Source organism: Candoia aspera, chromosome 3 (assembly GCF_035149785.1).
Source record: "Candoia aspera isolate rCanAsp1 chromosome 3, rCanAsp1.hap2, whole genome shotgun sequence".
Taxonomy (NCBI): domain Eukaryota; kingdom Metazoa; phylum Chordata; class Lepidosauria; order Squamata; family Boidae; genus Candoia; species Candoia aspera.
Genome location: NC_086155.1, coordinates 56,290,672 through 56,306,612, shown reverse-complemented (window position 1 = coordinate 56,306,612; position 15,941 = coordinate 56,290,672). Strand labels below are relative to the sequence as shown.

Here is a 15,941-nt window from a genome sequence, read left to right as displayed (position 1 = left end):
AATACCTTGAGCTGAAACCAACCATACCATCTTTAAGTACTGGGCTGGTAAATATGCAGAGCAGGATTTCTCAACCAGGGTTCCATGAAACCCTAGGGTTCTGCGAGAGGTCACTAGGGGTTCCCTGGGAGATCTCAATTTATTTTAAAAATTATTTCAAATTTGGGCAACTTCAAATTAAAGAGGCAAGCTTCATTCTTTATTTATAGTTTAAGAACATTATTAATGCACATGTACAGGCCTGCACATGAAACAAATATAATAATTTTGTAACTTGTAGCCTATATTTGAGCCTGAATGTACAGGGGTTCCTCAAGGCCTGAAAAATATGTCAAGGGCTCCTACAGAGTCAAAAAGTTGAGAGGGGCGGGGGTGGGGAGAGAGAGAGAGAGAGAGAGAGACATGTCAATAATGTATTTAATGTCCATAATAGTATGTTGACATACTGGTTTGTGTGAAAAACAGTATGTTGACATACTGGTTTGACTGAAATCCACAGGTTCAGGCAAATCATTCAGATGGCTAATCATTTACATTAATGTTTACTACTCTACTCTTTAATAAAAAGAACTGAACAACATATTATACAATATAACTACAGAGTTAAGATTAAATTATTAAAAACCTAAAAAGGGGAAAATACCTCTGCAAAACACAATGGAAAGAGTAATTCAAAACAAACCAAATGTTTGAAAACATATTCCAACACTGATAGATATTTCTGTATAGGAGACTACAGTTGTAATCGAAATTATTCAACCCCCATTGCAAATCAGGTTGATTGTCAAAATGTACAGACTTTCAGCTGTTTGCAATGAACAAATCAAACAAAAACAATTGAAATAGCTCAACACAACGAATGCTTCAAGTGGTGTCTCCAAAGTCAACTGAAAATGCAACTTATCATGACTTCTCCAGTCTCAAAATTATTCAATCCCTTCATAGCAAGCATCTTCAGTACTTACTAAAGCAGCCTTTTGCTGTTATGACCTGCTGCAAATGAGATGCATAGCCAGACACCAGCTTCTGGCAGCGTTCCTGAGGAATCTTAGCCCATTCCTCATGAGCAATGGCCTCCAGTTCAGTAATATTCTTGGATTTGCGTGCTGCGACCGCCTTCTTCAAATCCCACCAGGGATTTTCTATGGGGTTCAAGTCAGGTGACTGTGATGGCCACTGTAGAATCTTCCAGGACTACTTTTGCATCCAAGCCTTAGTGGAATTTGAGGTATGCTTGGGATCATTGTCCTGTTGGAAGGTCCAGTGACGCCCAAGCTTCAGCTTCCTTACAGATGGCATGACATTTTCTCCTAGGATTTCCTGATACTTCAATGAATCCATCTTGCCATCCACACGCTGCAGGTTTCCAGTGCCAGAACATGCAAAGCAGCCCCAGAGCATCACCGAGCCACCACCATGCTTAACTGTAGGCAGAATGTTCTTTTCAGCATATGCTTCATTCTTCTTTCTCCAGACATACCGCTGATCCATCAGGCTGAAAAGTTCCAGTTTTGTTTCATCACTCCACAGAACAGAATCCCAAAACTTCTGTGGCTTATTTATATGGTTTTGAGCATATTGGAGCTTACTTTTCTTGTGCTTTTTCTTGCATGTCAGTAGTGGTGTATGTCTTGGAGTTCTGGCATGGGAACCTTATGTGTTTAGTATGCGCCTTACTGTGCTCACTGAAACCTCAGTGCCTGTTGCCACCAAGTCTTGTTGCAGGTCTTTTGCAGTCACTTGAGGGTTTCTCTCCATCTGCCTTCTCAGAAATCTGGTTGCAGCCATTGACAGCATCCTTTTCCTGCCCCATCCAGGTAGTGTAACCACTGTTCCTTTAACTTTGAACTTACGAAGTATGCTTCCAACAGTGTCTCTAGGAACATTCAGTGCCTTCACTATCTTTTTGTATTCTGCTCCTTGTTTGTGAAGGGCGATGATCTCTTCTCTTACCTTTTTGGACTATTCTTTTGACTTAGCCATACTGTATTTCTAACATGCAGTCAAACGTGACACTCAACAAACCCCCAGCCAGTTCAGGTATTTCATGTGTTCCAGCTCAAGCACACCTGGTGCAACTAATGAAGCCCTTGATTAGTTGCATCAGGTGTGCTTGAGACAACACCTGTTTTGCATACTGTATGTATGCTGTTGTGATGGATTCTATTCAGGGGGTTGAATAAGTTTGAGTCTGGAGAAGTCATTGAATTGCATTTGCAGTTGACTTTGGGGACACCACTTGAAGCATTTGTTGTGTTGAGCTTTTTCAATTGCTTTTGTTTGATTTGTTCACTGCAAACAGCTGAAAGTCTGTACATTTTGACAATCAACCTGATTTGCAATGGAGGTTGAATAATTTTGATTATGACTGTATATGTACAAATAGCACCTGACTGCACACTGCAGGTTAATAATGCAGTAGTTTATTCTCCCCCACCAAAAAATGAGTGTTTTAGCAGATCTTCATAGACATTTCTCTGCTTTAGAGAACATGCTACAGTAATTCTGCCATCTGCAATTATTTATGGGTTTGATTAATCCCAGACTGTTGATATGACACTACTCTTCTAGCAACAGCTTGAAGTAAAGGAATGATAACCAAGTATTTTTATATGGGTCAAGACACAGATCTACAATCTGTAGTTTGGCATAATTTACACACAGTACCTAAAACATCCGGAGAAGTTTACAATCTGCCTGTCAACATGCAAAGCAGACCCTGAGTTCATTAAAGCTTTATATTCAAAGCCACCTACATTTTGAAACCCTCCAACTGACCTCTTTTTTTTTTTTTTGCATACCAACTCTTTATTTGATGTAGGAATGCAGCTTATGTGACAGCACTTCAGCAACTTCAGAGTGCTCACTCTTAATTTATATATTTTTCTCTTTCATACAGTCTTGACCTCCTTTTCTCTTTTCTCATCTCCTTTAAATTCCACGAATCCTGGAGAATAATACTAAGCACTCATTACTTGCCTGGCTACACAGCCAGTGTGTGACTGATGTCACCACAAAGGTTGGGCATCAACAATGTAGCCAGAAATCACAAGAAGATAAAAAACAGCCAAATGTCAAATAATACCAGTATCCCAAACATATTAGCATCTCAGCCATGAGCCAAGGAACATGAGGTAGTCAAAGTCTGGTTTAAACAATATAGTATATATTTGTATTTTCTCTTTTGTTGATAAAATAATAATTCCCTATCAGTTTATTAAAATATACAGTCATAGGCCAAACACACAAAGATAGATGTAGATGTAGATAAATATAGATATATAGATTTCCTAGGTTGTCTTGTTTTGTCTTCTCCTGTCTACAGCTGTGGTGATAGATATAGTAGTGCCAAGTGACAGCAACATCAGGAAGGAGTATGAGAAGCTGGAGAAGTACCAGGGCCTGAAGGAGGAACTAGAGAGGATGTGGAAAGTAAAGGCCAAAGTGGTCCCAGAGGCACTCAGAGCTGTGACTCCTAAGCTGGGAGAGTGGCTCAAGCAGATCCCAGGAATAACATCCAAATCCTCTGTCCAGAAGGGTGCAGTGCTAGGAATAGCTATGATACTGTGCAGTGTCCTGTTCAGACTATGAGGCAGCCAGACAGAATTATTATCAAAACTCTTTATTTAAAACAACTATTTACAACAGTAAAGTCCTGGTAAAGGCAATTTCAAAGGCAAAGCAATTTCAATCAAGACCACCTGGGCAATGACGGATGAACAGGCAAGGCTGCAGGATCAGACTGTGGCAGAACAGCAAGACAGAATTCAGCTAACTCTCTAATCGAAGCTGTCAGGCTTGGTGAAGCTAGAGGGCGTGGCAAGGCAGAAGCTGGAGGCAAGGTTCTGTGAGTTGGCACACAGATAGGACCAGGCTGACACATGGAGGCTAGGTAAGCATGACTGGAACCTCTGGGCAAGGCTTGGCTCTGGAGGCTAAGCTGGGCTGGACTGGAGTGTCTAGGTGGGGCTGAGATCTGAAAACAAGACTGGACTGGACTGGAGAGTCTAGGCAAGACTGAGGTCTAGAAGCAAGACTGGACTGAACTGGAGAGTCTAGGCAAGGCTGCAGACTGGAAGAAAGGCTGGACTGGACTGGAGAGTCTAGGAAAAGCTGAGGCTTGAATCTGGGAGCACACCTGAATTGTGCTGGAGCGATGCGACAAGGCTTGGAGCTGGATGCAAGGCTGTGCTCAGAAGGGATGGCAAGGAGAGGCTTGACTGGAGTGGCTTGTGCAGAAGATGGTTCTGTGGTGGTAGAAGACACTGGCGCTGGTTCCACTCTGGCTACAGGCAAGGCTTCTGACACAGATAATGGCTCTTCCGCAAACGCTGTGAGCTTGAAGGATCAGTTGTCTTCAGCAGCTTGCTCCTCGTGCTCCTGCCTTTTAAAGAGATCCCTTCTGCGCCTTTTCTCTCCTGCAGCCAATCAAGCTGCCTTCTGGTTCACGCACTTCTCAGCTCTCCTGTCTCGAGCACTGATTGGGGAATTCAAATCCCCCTCCAGAGTTTGTCCAATCCACATTTGCAAATTCTCCTGAGACTGAGGAGTCTCAGTCTCTCTCACTCCTCTGCTGGGTCACTTCCTGGTTCAGCTTCTCCAAATCTCTCCTGGTGAATTTCATTTTCCCCTTCTGACTCCGGATAGGTTTTGTTTTCAGAATCAGAAGCGGGCTCAAACCTCACACACAGGTCTCCCAGGTCTCTGGTAGAGGACCCAAGCTTGAGGAAGACACATACCACCCATAGGGGTAAGAACGGATTTTATTTTATACATATCCGATGTTCATTAAAAACGTATTCACGCCTGAGCAAAATACACTTAGAAGATTGATCAAGTCCAGAAACTTCTAACAATTCCTTAACAGAGCTAGGGAACAGTAAGTGAATTCCCTTGCCCTATTTTACCAAATTCACCAAGGATAGATGTTCCACCATTTGTACATTTACTGTTACAGACAGTACCAGCACATATGGCCACCTTAGGCCACACTGACTGATGGCACCACCTCCCACCAATGTGAAGATTTGCATTTTTAGAATGATTTGGAAAGAGGAGTGCCAATGGCACCCAAGCCAGTGCCTACTTGGCCTTAGTCTAAAGCCAGCCCTGATTACATATCAGGAGCAGAACTTCACAGTGACAAACATCTCTATATAACAACACATAATGAAATTGTATCTGTCACCAAAGTCTTCAGCCTGGACATAATATTCATGCAGCAACATGCATAGATATTGTTCACTCTGAATACTTCCTTGCTCAAGGATTACATTCTTTATTAAACTCCAGGGAACTTAAATTTTAATCTGTTCTCTGACTTTAAGGGTAAAGGTTTCCCTTGACATTAAGTCCAGTCGTGTCCGACTCTAGGGGGCGGTGCTCATCTCCGTTTCAAAGCCGAAGAGCTGGCATTTGTCCGTAGACACTTCCGTGGTCATGTGGCCGGCATGACTAAACGGAACGCCGTTACCTGCCCGCCGAAGTGGTACCTATTAATCTACTCACATTTGCATGTTTTCGAACTGCTAGGTTGGCAGGAGCTGGGACTAGCAACAGGAGCTCACCCCATCACGCGGATTCGAACCGCTGACCTTCCGGCAAGCTCAATTCCATTTCTGAAGGAACATAATTTCTTCCCTGGAGAAGTTCTGTGAAACTTCTCTCTACATACACATAAAAACATAAGTAGTGCTGATTTTACCATCTTGTTTTGACGCAATGTTAAGTAGCTGCTAAGTGTTCTACACAGATAACTGATGTCTAAATATTTTCTACTTTGATGGAAATATTTTTAAAATATGTAGGAATAATAGTTTGATATAATTATTTCTACTACCCCATTATGGAGAAAAAACAAAACAAAACAAAGCCTGTATCTCATTCCAAGCAAATATAAAGTCCATATATATTCACATCATTTTTTCCAATTGTATTTGAACTGTTGAGTTTATCATAGATCCTTGACCTTTAATTCCTCAATTCATTGGATGAATTTGAATAATTTAATTTGAGAACTCAACTGCTCACCTATATAAGCCATGCTGTTTGGATGCCTGAATTTAAAAGAATTATCAAAGCAAATTAACAAAATACTGTAAGTTAATATGAAAGCCAGTCCTCAAGACAAGCTTATACCTAAACAGCATCAATAAAATAAATATTCTAACTTGTTTTACTTAGATACTTGTATGTAACTTTCCAAACTATTATTTTCATAAATATTTTCTTTTTGTTGTTGTTGTCAGCCACCTTTTAAAAAGCTAGGATAGAATTTTTAAAATGAGATGAAGTTTTATATTATTGGCAGAGCATCCTACATTGTTGAACAAAGTCCAATATTGTGGAGGCTGTGAAGGGGTTCAGAACATGTCCTTTTATCCATATTTCTTTGTTTGTTTGTTTGCCAACTTATTTTGCAGAACATGATTAATGAAAGTTATCAGTGTAAAATGCTAATTTTAATGTTTCTGTAAGCTACCCAAGCCATTTGACAGGATATTCATTTGTCAGATAACTAAATAAATAAATGATACACATCAACATTTATTATCTCCTGAAGTCAAAAACTCAAATTCCAATTCCTGACATCTGTACTGTAATTTTGGCTGAATCTCTCATAACACTGGATGTTCAGTCATTACAGAGTCAGGCAAGTTTCAGGCGGCAACTAGTTTTATTTCAATAGAAAAACGTATCTGGAGATAAGACTTTGAACCAGTTAGATGGATTAATGACTTCAGAAGCAAAGACAGTTTCTCTGCTGGAGGCAGCTTTTTAAGGTTAGCGCTTGAAATTACAGGAGCAGCAAATATGCCAGCAGCCTTTCTTACAAGCAGTGGCATACCTAACGTATTTGACACCTGGAGCAAATAATTTTTAACACCCCCACTCCTCTGTTGCCAAGAGCCAGTTTGGTGTAGTTAAGGCAGCAGGTTAAAAATGGGGGGACTGTGAGTTCTAGTCCTGCCTGCCTTGGGTACAAAACCAGCTGGGTGTTTTTGGGCCAGTCATTCTCTCTCAGCCCTAGAAAAAAGGCAAGGACAAGCCCCTTCCAAAAAATGTTGCTAAGAAACCTTCAGAGGACAGGAGTCAAACTGACTTGAAAGCACATTTTCCCCTTGCATTGACCATCAACAGCTGACTCCTATAGCCTCCTTGTCATGTTTGGCAGAACCCCCCTTATTGCTTGCCCTTAGGTCAGATTGCCCTCACCTCCCGAGTGCACCACTGCTTAAAAGGGTTACTCAAGTCTCTCCATCTATATATCAGAAGACAGTAAATGTTTGACTTGTGGGATTTACTTTATTTTTTCTTCAGAGCCTTGAGCCGCATTTGCCAGACTGAAGCACAATATGCTAGTAGTGGGAGGGAAGCAGATACAAACTGAAAGTGTGGTTGCACAGCCAATCCACTTTCCCTTCTATGTCCCACTATTTCCTATATGTGCCTTCCCAAAACATTTCACAAGCCCAAATAGATTCTTCAAGCAAAAAGACTATGTTACAATAATATGCATGACTGTAGAAGGTGACAACACATAACTGACTCTGAGTCATCTTGAAAACTAGTAAGTGAGCATTTGGATGAAAAATCTCAAGGCTGCAGGTCAAAGTGGAAGCTGAGAAGAAATTCCCCAAAATCCACTTCCACGTTGTTGCTAAGAAACTACATGGATATGTCTATGTAGTCACCAGGAGCCAAGCTCAAGTTGAATAACCACTGCTCTATACACCAAAGGCTGGGTCCCAGCCTTGATATTTTACTAGACCTAAGTAATGAGACCTAAGAAGAGGAAATGTGCATTTAAAAATTGAGATAAAAACCATTAGAAGACTATTGAGGGACACTAATGTAATAGGATGATTAAATCAAGAACTTAAATACAAAATGCTGGTATCTTAATCCACAAGCATACATACTCCTCAGCCTTTCTTAACCTTTTTATCCTGGAGGAACTCTTGATGTAATTTTCAGGTTACCCTTGATGTAACCCCTGCATTAAAATTGCAAAAAATATAAAAACTTCACAATACAATTCACTTCTAACCTACATAATCCATGTTTTACGTTTACAACAGCCAAGCAGCAGGCCGGCAGCTGAGACACAGCGCATAAAGACTCCCACCACTATGAGTGCTAGCATTGTGTGTTGTGTGCAGTTCAAAAAAATGATGGTTTTTTTTTCCAGTCACAATCTCTTATGGAAGCCCAGAGGTTCTGCAGAATTCCAGTTGAGAAAGGCTGCCTCAGAAAAATGTATCTAATGAAAATGGTTTCTGCCTCATGCCACAAACTAGCCAGCAAAGCTCACAGTGCCACAGTTTCTGGCAGTGTTTTGCTGCTACAGAGTAATATAGCTAATTTTTCTGAAGCCTATCACTCTCTATTACTTATTTCAATCTAGTCTTCATTTCATAATTACTTTATCGGTCTGCCACCAATAATACTGCCTGAAATGCAGCAACAAAAACAGTGTAATATTACACCCATTATTTCACACCACCTTGAGCACAGGACAAATACTCACAAATTAGGAAATCTACTAACATTCAGAAATCGCCTGAGCAAGTTTAATTCTGCCAATTTCCCTTGTATCTATCTCAGTGTTTTTTTAAATAATCGGTATGTCCTTATTACTTTTGCTTTTTCCCACAGTGTACACCAGGGTTTCTCAACCAGGGTTCCATGAAACCCTAGGGTTCCAAGAGAGGTCACTAGGGGTTCCCTGGGAGATCACGATTTATTTTAAAGAATATTTCAAATTCGGGCAACTTCACATTAAAGAGGTAAGTTTTATTCTTCATTTTCAGTTTAAGAACACTGTTAATGCATATATACAACACTATATTTGAGCCTGAATGTGCAGGGGTTCCTCCAGGGTCAAAAGATTGAGAAAGGCTGGTGTACACATATGATTTAAGGGAGTTCACAGGGGTTTAAAAAAGTCAAGATGGAAACCACAACTACTTGATCAAATCCTCACTCCTTTGCTTATATGAGTTGCACATGTGACGCACATAAAAAAAGGAGCGCGAGCTTCGGCCACACAGGTACAACTACCTTTGTTACTTTTTTTAGCCCCCATGGACATCTCTGAAATGTTTTACAAGTTACTTAAAATAATACTATCCTGCTTTTCCTGTTCCATAAGGTCACCCAAAATGGCTATTAAAATATATATTAATTACAACATTTAAAATACTATGTAAACAAAAGTAAAAAAAAAACAAATATCAGAAATATGTTAAATCAAGGCATAGGAAAAACCAAGATTTTACCTAACATTGAAAAACTACAACTATCAGGGACAAGCAAATTTCAGATAGTAAGGAATTCAGCAATATGGCAGCAGGAATGTTAACAATATTTTGCCTGCAAGACAAGAAGTACTCTCTATAATTTATGTACAATAAATTCCATTAATTAATCACCAGCAAGCTATAATGTAGTTCTGTCTTAGTGTGCTGCATGAACATAGCCACTGTAGTTTACAAATCATGGTTTATAACTGATTAAATCATGGCTTCCTGTAATGTGTGGACCAGAATACATTATTTTCATTGTACACTGATGTTGAAAAAGCTCCTAAGTATACATAAGTTTAAAATTCATATTATCTCACTCTGATTTTATTTCTGAGTAGATCTGAAATGGACTGCAATGAAAATTCTCTTGTGCTGCTCTTGATGGTTTATTTTGAATCCTTTTTGTTGACTAAGATTAAAACCATATTAAGAAGCGACTAATGTTATAATAAATTTTAGTCCTTGCTATTGAATAATATTGTATATTGGTATAATATTATATTATACTAATATTATTGCATACCCAGGACCAAAATTCATTTTGTCCCCAAAGGAAACTGATAATGCCAGATCAAAATAAAGCCTTTTATCATTCTACTCACAGTTTGGAATCCAACTTCAGAAGAAATCCTAGTTTGTCATATTCTGAAAGACAAAAGCAGATTTCATGTAATTTAGTAGCCTCATTAGTTACCCATCACAAAAAGAGAGCCTTTCATAAATGATACAAACATTTCTAACCTGGAAGTGACAACATCGTCAATAAAGTGAGGAAAGAAAAGATTAATTAATCAACTATCTTGTTAAACAGAGTTCTGTGACTTCCATTATTAAATTTCTAAAATAAAAACTTATCCTGTTTTTGAAATATACCTCCCTCAACTTAATCTAGACCAGTGTTTCTCAACCTCAGCAATTTTATATGTAGACTTCAACTCCCAGAATTCTCGGAGTTGAAGTCCACACATCTTAAAGCTGCTGAGGCTGAGAAACAGATCTAGACTATAAGTTATCCTATATCTTACAAGTTCTCTGAACCATGCTAATTCATTGTGTGGCAACATATTTTGCAATTCCTACTATTATTATTGGCAAACAGGTAATTTTAAAAATCAAAACTACAAAATATGTTTCCTCAATAATATACTACAAGACTTCATAAAAAAGTTTATGATGGGAGTGGATGTTATCCAATAATAAAGCAGAATTATAAAGTACTGTAATTAAATCCATGCAATCACTGCCTTTTGACTAAGAAAGGATACAGAAGAAGATTGTTGCATGTTTGCTGACAGCTTTCCACCTTGTTCCCTATGGCAGACTTTGATTTAACAAAGATTTTAAATTGGATTCTGGCCAAATAGAAATGGAAGCAGTCCAGCTATTTGATTTCATTTCTTTAAGTGTTGGTGCATAATCCACAGACTGTATTTACATTTCTTCACCAACACTCCAACTCAGTTTTCAAATGAATTCCATTACTTCCAGTACCCACCAATATAGAAATCAATAAATACAATTTTATTTTAAAACTTGAAAATATCAATAGCGTTCAGTTTGGTTTATATTAGGACACATATTTTAAACTTACGTATTCATTCTATTTATACAATTATATGCCCACTACACCAATTGCTGTAGGCTTTCTTTTGGATCATAACTGAAAAAAAAATTAACAGAATTGTTAATGTACTAGACTGACCGCAAATGTGGTAGATTCTTCTATCCACCTTCACTCCAGCTCCATATTATCCATGTATGGACATCTGTAGCAAGCCACGAAGACATCCAAATGATATGTGCTTGATGCAAGTATGTGTTTTAATTTGCTTCCCTTTGTCCTCCCCCTCTCCCCCAAATATATCTATGCTCAGAGATAGAACAGTCAGGTAGCAATTGAACTGATTCCCAGGCCACCAACATCAAGTCCAAAAAAGGCAAGGTGTAGCCTTGTCTCTAAGAGCATACGATAAATGTAACAGCTGAGAATGGAAGTCCTGAGCATTCTGAAATCAAATCTTTGACTGACAAGTATTACCGAATCTGCTGCTTGCATCTCCTGACGATGGAATTCACAACAAGCCCAAAGAGATGAGGATATGCGTGGATGGAGATCTCAAATATTTTTTGGGAGAAACATATGGCTGTTATATGTATTAACATGTAATATATATTATATGTAATATAAATAAGCAGGTAGCCTCTGTTATGCAAGATGAGTTCTAAAACCTCTTTCAGTCATAAATAAAAGCCAACAAAATTGCAACCAACTTACATTATTCTCCCCCAAAAAACCAAACAACTATGCTCATTACTGAAGAACCTATTTTTTCACCTGGAACAGCTATAGGAAGAAATGATATTTTCAAAATAAAAGCAGTATTATTGTTGATATATGCATTTATTTAAAAGGATTACAGAATAAATTCTATAATACAAGGTTCAATATTCGTTAACTTAACAAATTATAAAATTTGCGTAACTTTTGTAAATTTAGTTTTAAACGTATAGCCTCTATTGATAAAGTTCCATTCCTGTTTTGAATTTTGTAAACACTAATCATTTTTTAATCATATTGAAAAGTGATTGTAGTCAGTAAGTAAAATAGGATGTTTCTCCACCTATGTTGAACTTTATTTTATTAATGTCCAATTTGATGAATTTGAAATTGTCTGTAAAATATCCTATTATTACATGGATTTAACACCAAATTACACATTTAAAACTAGGTGGGTCAGCCCTCATAACATCCATACAAATTCAGAAGGTATACATGTTTTGAGAGAGATTTTACTCCATTAATGAAAAACGTTACTTATCTAGCTGAAATTTTTGCTTTCTAGGTATAGATTAAGAAAAGTTCTCCCTTGTTTATTTGGGTTCTTGAAATACTGAATAGAGATATAAGACAAGAGGATTGTGGGAGTAAAGATTAAAAAAGAAATGTTAAGGGCTTTTGCAGATGACTTGATGTTGGTTTTGGAAGATCCTTTAAAGGGAATTGAAACATTAATGGGAAAACTAAAAGAATTTGGTATATTAGCAGGTTTTAAGATCAACAAACAGAAGAAAAAGATGTTAACAAAAAACATGAAAATAGAGGATCAAACTGAACTGATAAATAAAACGGGTTTTAAGATTGAGAAGAAAGTAAAATACCTGGGTATCACTATAACAAATATTAATTGTAAGTTATTTCAAAATTACTATGTTAAGACATGGAATGAACTTTAAAAAGACATGTTAAAATGGGAAAAACTACAATTCTCATTGCTGGGGAGAATTTCTGTGATAAAAATGAATGTCTTGCCTAGAATGATATTTTTGTTTCAGACAATACCTGTTTTGACAACTGATGCACCATTTAAACAGTGGCAAAAGGATATATCTAAATTTGTGTGTCAAGGAAAAAAAAACACCAGTTAAATATAAGGTGTTACAAGATGCAAGGAAAGAGGAGGATTGGGTTTGCCTGATTTGAAATTGCATTTTGCAGCTTGCTGTTTGGTTTGGATGAAAGAGTGGATACTGCCAAGAAATAGAAGGCTGTTGGAATTAGAAGGACATGACCTGAGATTTGGGTGGCAAGAAACATTTTATAAACAAGAAATAATAGGCAAACACAAATGGCTAACTTATTGTGAGATACTAGAATTTTGTCAAGGGGAATATAAAATAAAATCAAGAGAAGAACTGGTGGCAGAAGGATAGAGTTGCCAATGGTTTTCTTATTCACAGTTATTAGAAAGATTTAAAGTAGACAAAAGAGTTTATGGTTTTGAACACTGTAAGACTGAGCTTGAAACAGAATTGTATACAAATGAACATGTAATTGCTAAAATGTATAAATTTTTACTGAAATTTGAAAAAGAAAAAGTGAAAGAATGTATGATGAAGTGGGCTAAAAGTGGGTTCAGTCTGTATATTATTTGGTTATAATATACAGATTGAACAATGGGAAAATATGTGGTTGAAAGGATTGAAATTTACATTATGTTACAATCTTAAAGAGAATTTTTATAAAATGATGTACTGTTGGTATATGACACCAGAGAAATTGTCTAGAAAATATAAAGGCACTTCAAATTTATGTTAGAAATGTGAACAAGGGACATTTTATCATGCTTGATGGACAAGTAAAAAAGCTAGAAAATTTTGGATTAAAATACATACACTGATTCAGAGGATTTGAAAGATAAATATATAATTGAGACCAGAGGTCTTTCTTTTGGGACTGGTGGACAAACAATTGGAAAAAAGTCATGGAACTTTGTTTTTGTATATGATAATTGCAGCAACGTTACTGTATACACAAAGATGGAAAGATTCAGCAATACCTACAATGGAGAAATGGTTGGTGAAGATGATTGAACTTGCTGAGATGGCCAAACTGATTTCTTTGATCAGAGTAAAAATATATACGTTTATTGCTGACTGGAAACCCCTTATGGACTTTTTGCATAAAACAGAATGAACCTATGATTTATGGTTTTGATGATTAGACAGGATAGATTATAAAAAGAAGAGAGTCATGATGTAACTTTAGAGAAAGAGATAAATTTATAATTGTAGTTATAACTGCTGTAAAGAAGATCAGAAGCTGCTTCTCCGTATTTTTTCCCTTTCCTTTCTTTTTTTATTATTCTTTTACTTTTTATTTCTTTCCTCCATTTTCAGGTTTCTCTTTGATTTCTTTCTTTTTCTTTTTTTCTTCCTTATATTAGTTATATTAGTTTGTATTCTTCCTTTATATTAGTTTGTATTTGTTTTTATCCTTATTTTTAAAACTTTACTAAAAGGAAAAGTTTTAGGAAAAAGGGAAAAAAATGTTGTGGTCAATTGACAAATCCTTGCTCTCCTGGATGCTGAACTTAAGGGAACCCAAAGCCTCAGTAGCCTAAATTTGTTATTCCAGAACAGTAGCTGATCAGGGAAGAATTTTATTCAAATTGTGTGTGAAAGAGACATGAGCTAGAACTGTTGTTGTTTATTCGTTTAGTCGCTTCCGACTCTTCGTGACTTCATGGACCAGCCCACGCCAGAGCTTCCTGTCAGTCGTCAACACCCCCAGCTCCCCCAGGGACGAGTCCGTCACCTCTAGAATATCATCCATCCATCTTGCCCTTGGTCGGCCCCTCTTCCTTTTGCCTTCCACTCTCCCTAGCATCAGCATCTTCTCCAGGGTGTCCTGTCTTCTCATGATGTGGCCAAAGTATTTCAGTTTTGCCTTTAATATCATTCCCTCAAGTGAGCAGTCTGGCTTTATTTCCTGGAGGGAGCTAGAACTAACCCAACTGAAAGTAAACTAGCAGTGCTGATTATTTAAACAGCACAGGCTTTTCCAATTTACTGCCTTTTATATGTTTTAGACTATAGTACCCATTATCTCAGCCAGCAAAAGCCATTGCAGATGGCTGAATTAGGGGAAAACAGTGTGGCACGAAGGCCTCTTTAATTGATTTGGTATTGAATGAAGCAAAATATCACCTTTTGCAAGAAAAAAAAATTAACTTTAATTCCAGAAATCACATCAGCCCTTAGGTCAAAAGAGGTTACACACACACACACACACACACTATTCAACAGGGTAGGGAAGTAATTCAAAAAAGCTCATTATAACTGATAACAATTCAATAATAAATGTACAACAAAAAACACACACAGAGACTAACAGCTGAGCACAGTGGGCTCAATAAGCTATACATTTTTTGTGCCAAACTAAACACTGGCATAATTACGGTGTTTTCCTCTGAGCATCTAGAATCAACCTAGCTGCTGGACAACCTTGTGAAAAATGGTTAGACTAATTGCTGTGTTCCCAACAGACCACCCAAAGAGTCAACAGAGCAGAAAGAGTAGATATATGGGTAATGTGTCCACCTTCACATATTCCAGCTGCATCTACGTATTTACACAGAGAGAAGAAAACTAAATCTTCTCTCGGGTGCATTCCTCAAAGGATAAACCACAAAAACAACTATACTTTTCAAGAATAATTATGAAGCACTGTATATATAAGTTAAACCAACAAATCAATATAACAGCTTCAGTGCCTGCCTGACAACATTCCTTCATGAGAAGCCAATCATTTCTACCTCAGTAAAGGAAGAAAAGATGCTTGCTTTTTGGTGCTCAGGAACTTTTTGTGTACCATGCAAATATAAACATGGAAATATAAATATATTTGCATACTACAAGTACTTATTATGGAAATATTTGACTTGTTCTGTTGCACAACATTGATCTATTTGCTTGATATTTTCAAGTTTGCAAAAGCAATTGTAACATTTGGACTATTCTATTTATTGATAGACAATTCAGCAAGGAAACTGAAAAAATGATGCATCTTTTCATGTTTGGATAAAGATTACAGGACTTCTCCAAGCACATGGGAGCCATAACTGAAAAAGCATCAAGGTAAATGGAAGATAAGTAGATTTGCACGTTAAGCAACAGTGTGAATCTGGCAGTAAAGTCAGGGGCTCAGAATTGCTTAACTCCCACCTCTTTGAATACTTTAAATAACTCTGATGTTCAGATAGTCATGAATTATTTATTACTGAAATAAACCTTTTTGTTAGGCTGTGCAATACTTTGGATTTGATTTTGAGGAAGTGCAAACACAGATCCTCT

At 37.4% G+C, this 15,941-nt stretch overlaps 1 protein-coding gene across 2 annotated transcripts in view; it reads right to left on the bottom strand.

The window, feature by feature from the left end:
- ST3GAL3 (ST3 beta-galactoside alpha-2,3-sialyltransferase 3) overlaps positions 1-15,941 on the bottom strand; it is a 260,656-nt gene that overhangs the window by 140,314 nt on the left and 104,401 nt on the right. For both annotated transcript variants that reach the window (XM_063297799.1, XM_063297800.1), the window contains one exon: positions 9,911-9,953. In XM_063297799.1, coding sequence (XP_063153869.1) covers positions 9,911-9,953 — 43 coding nt within the window. The remainder of the gene's footprint in view (positions 1-9,910; positions 9,954-15,941) is intronic.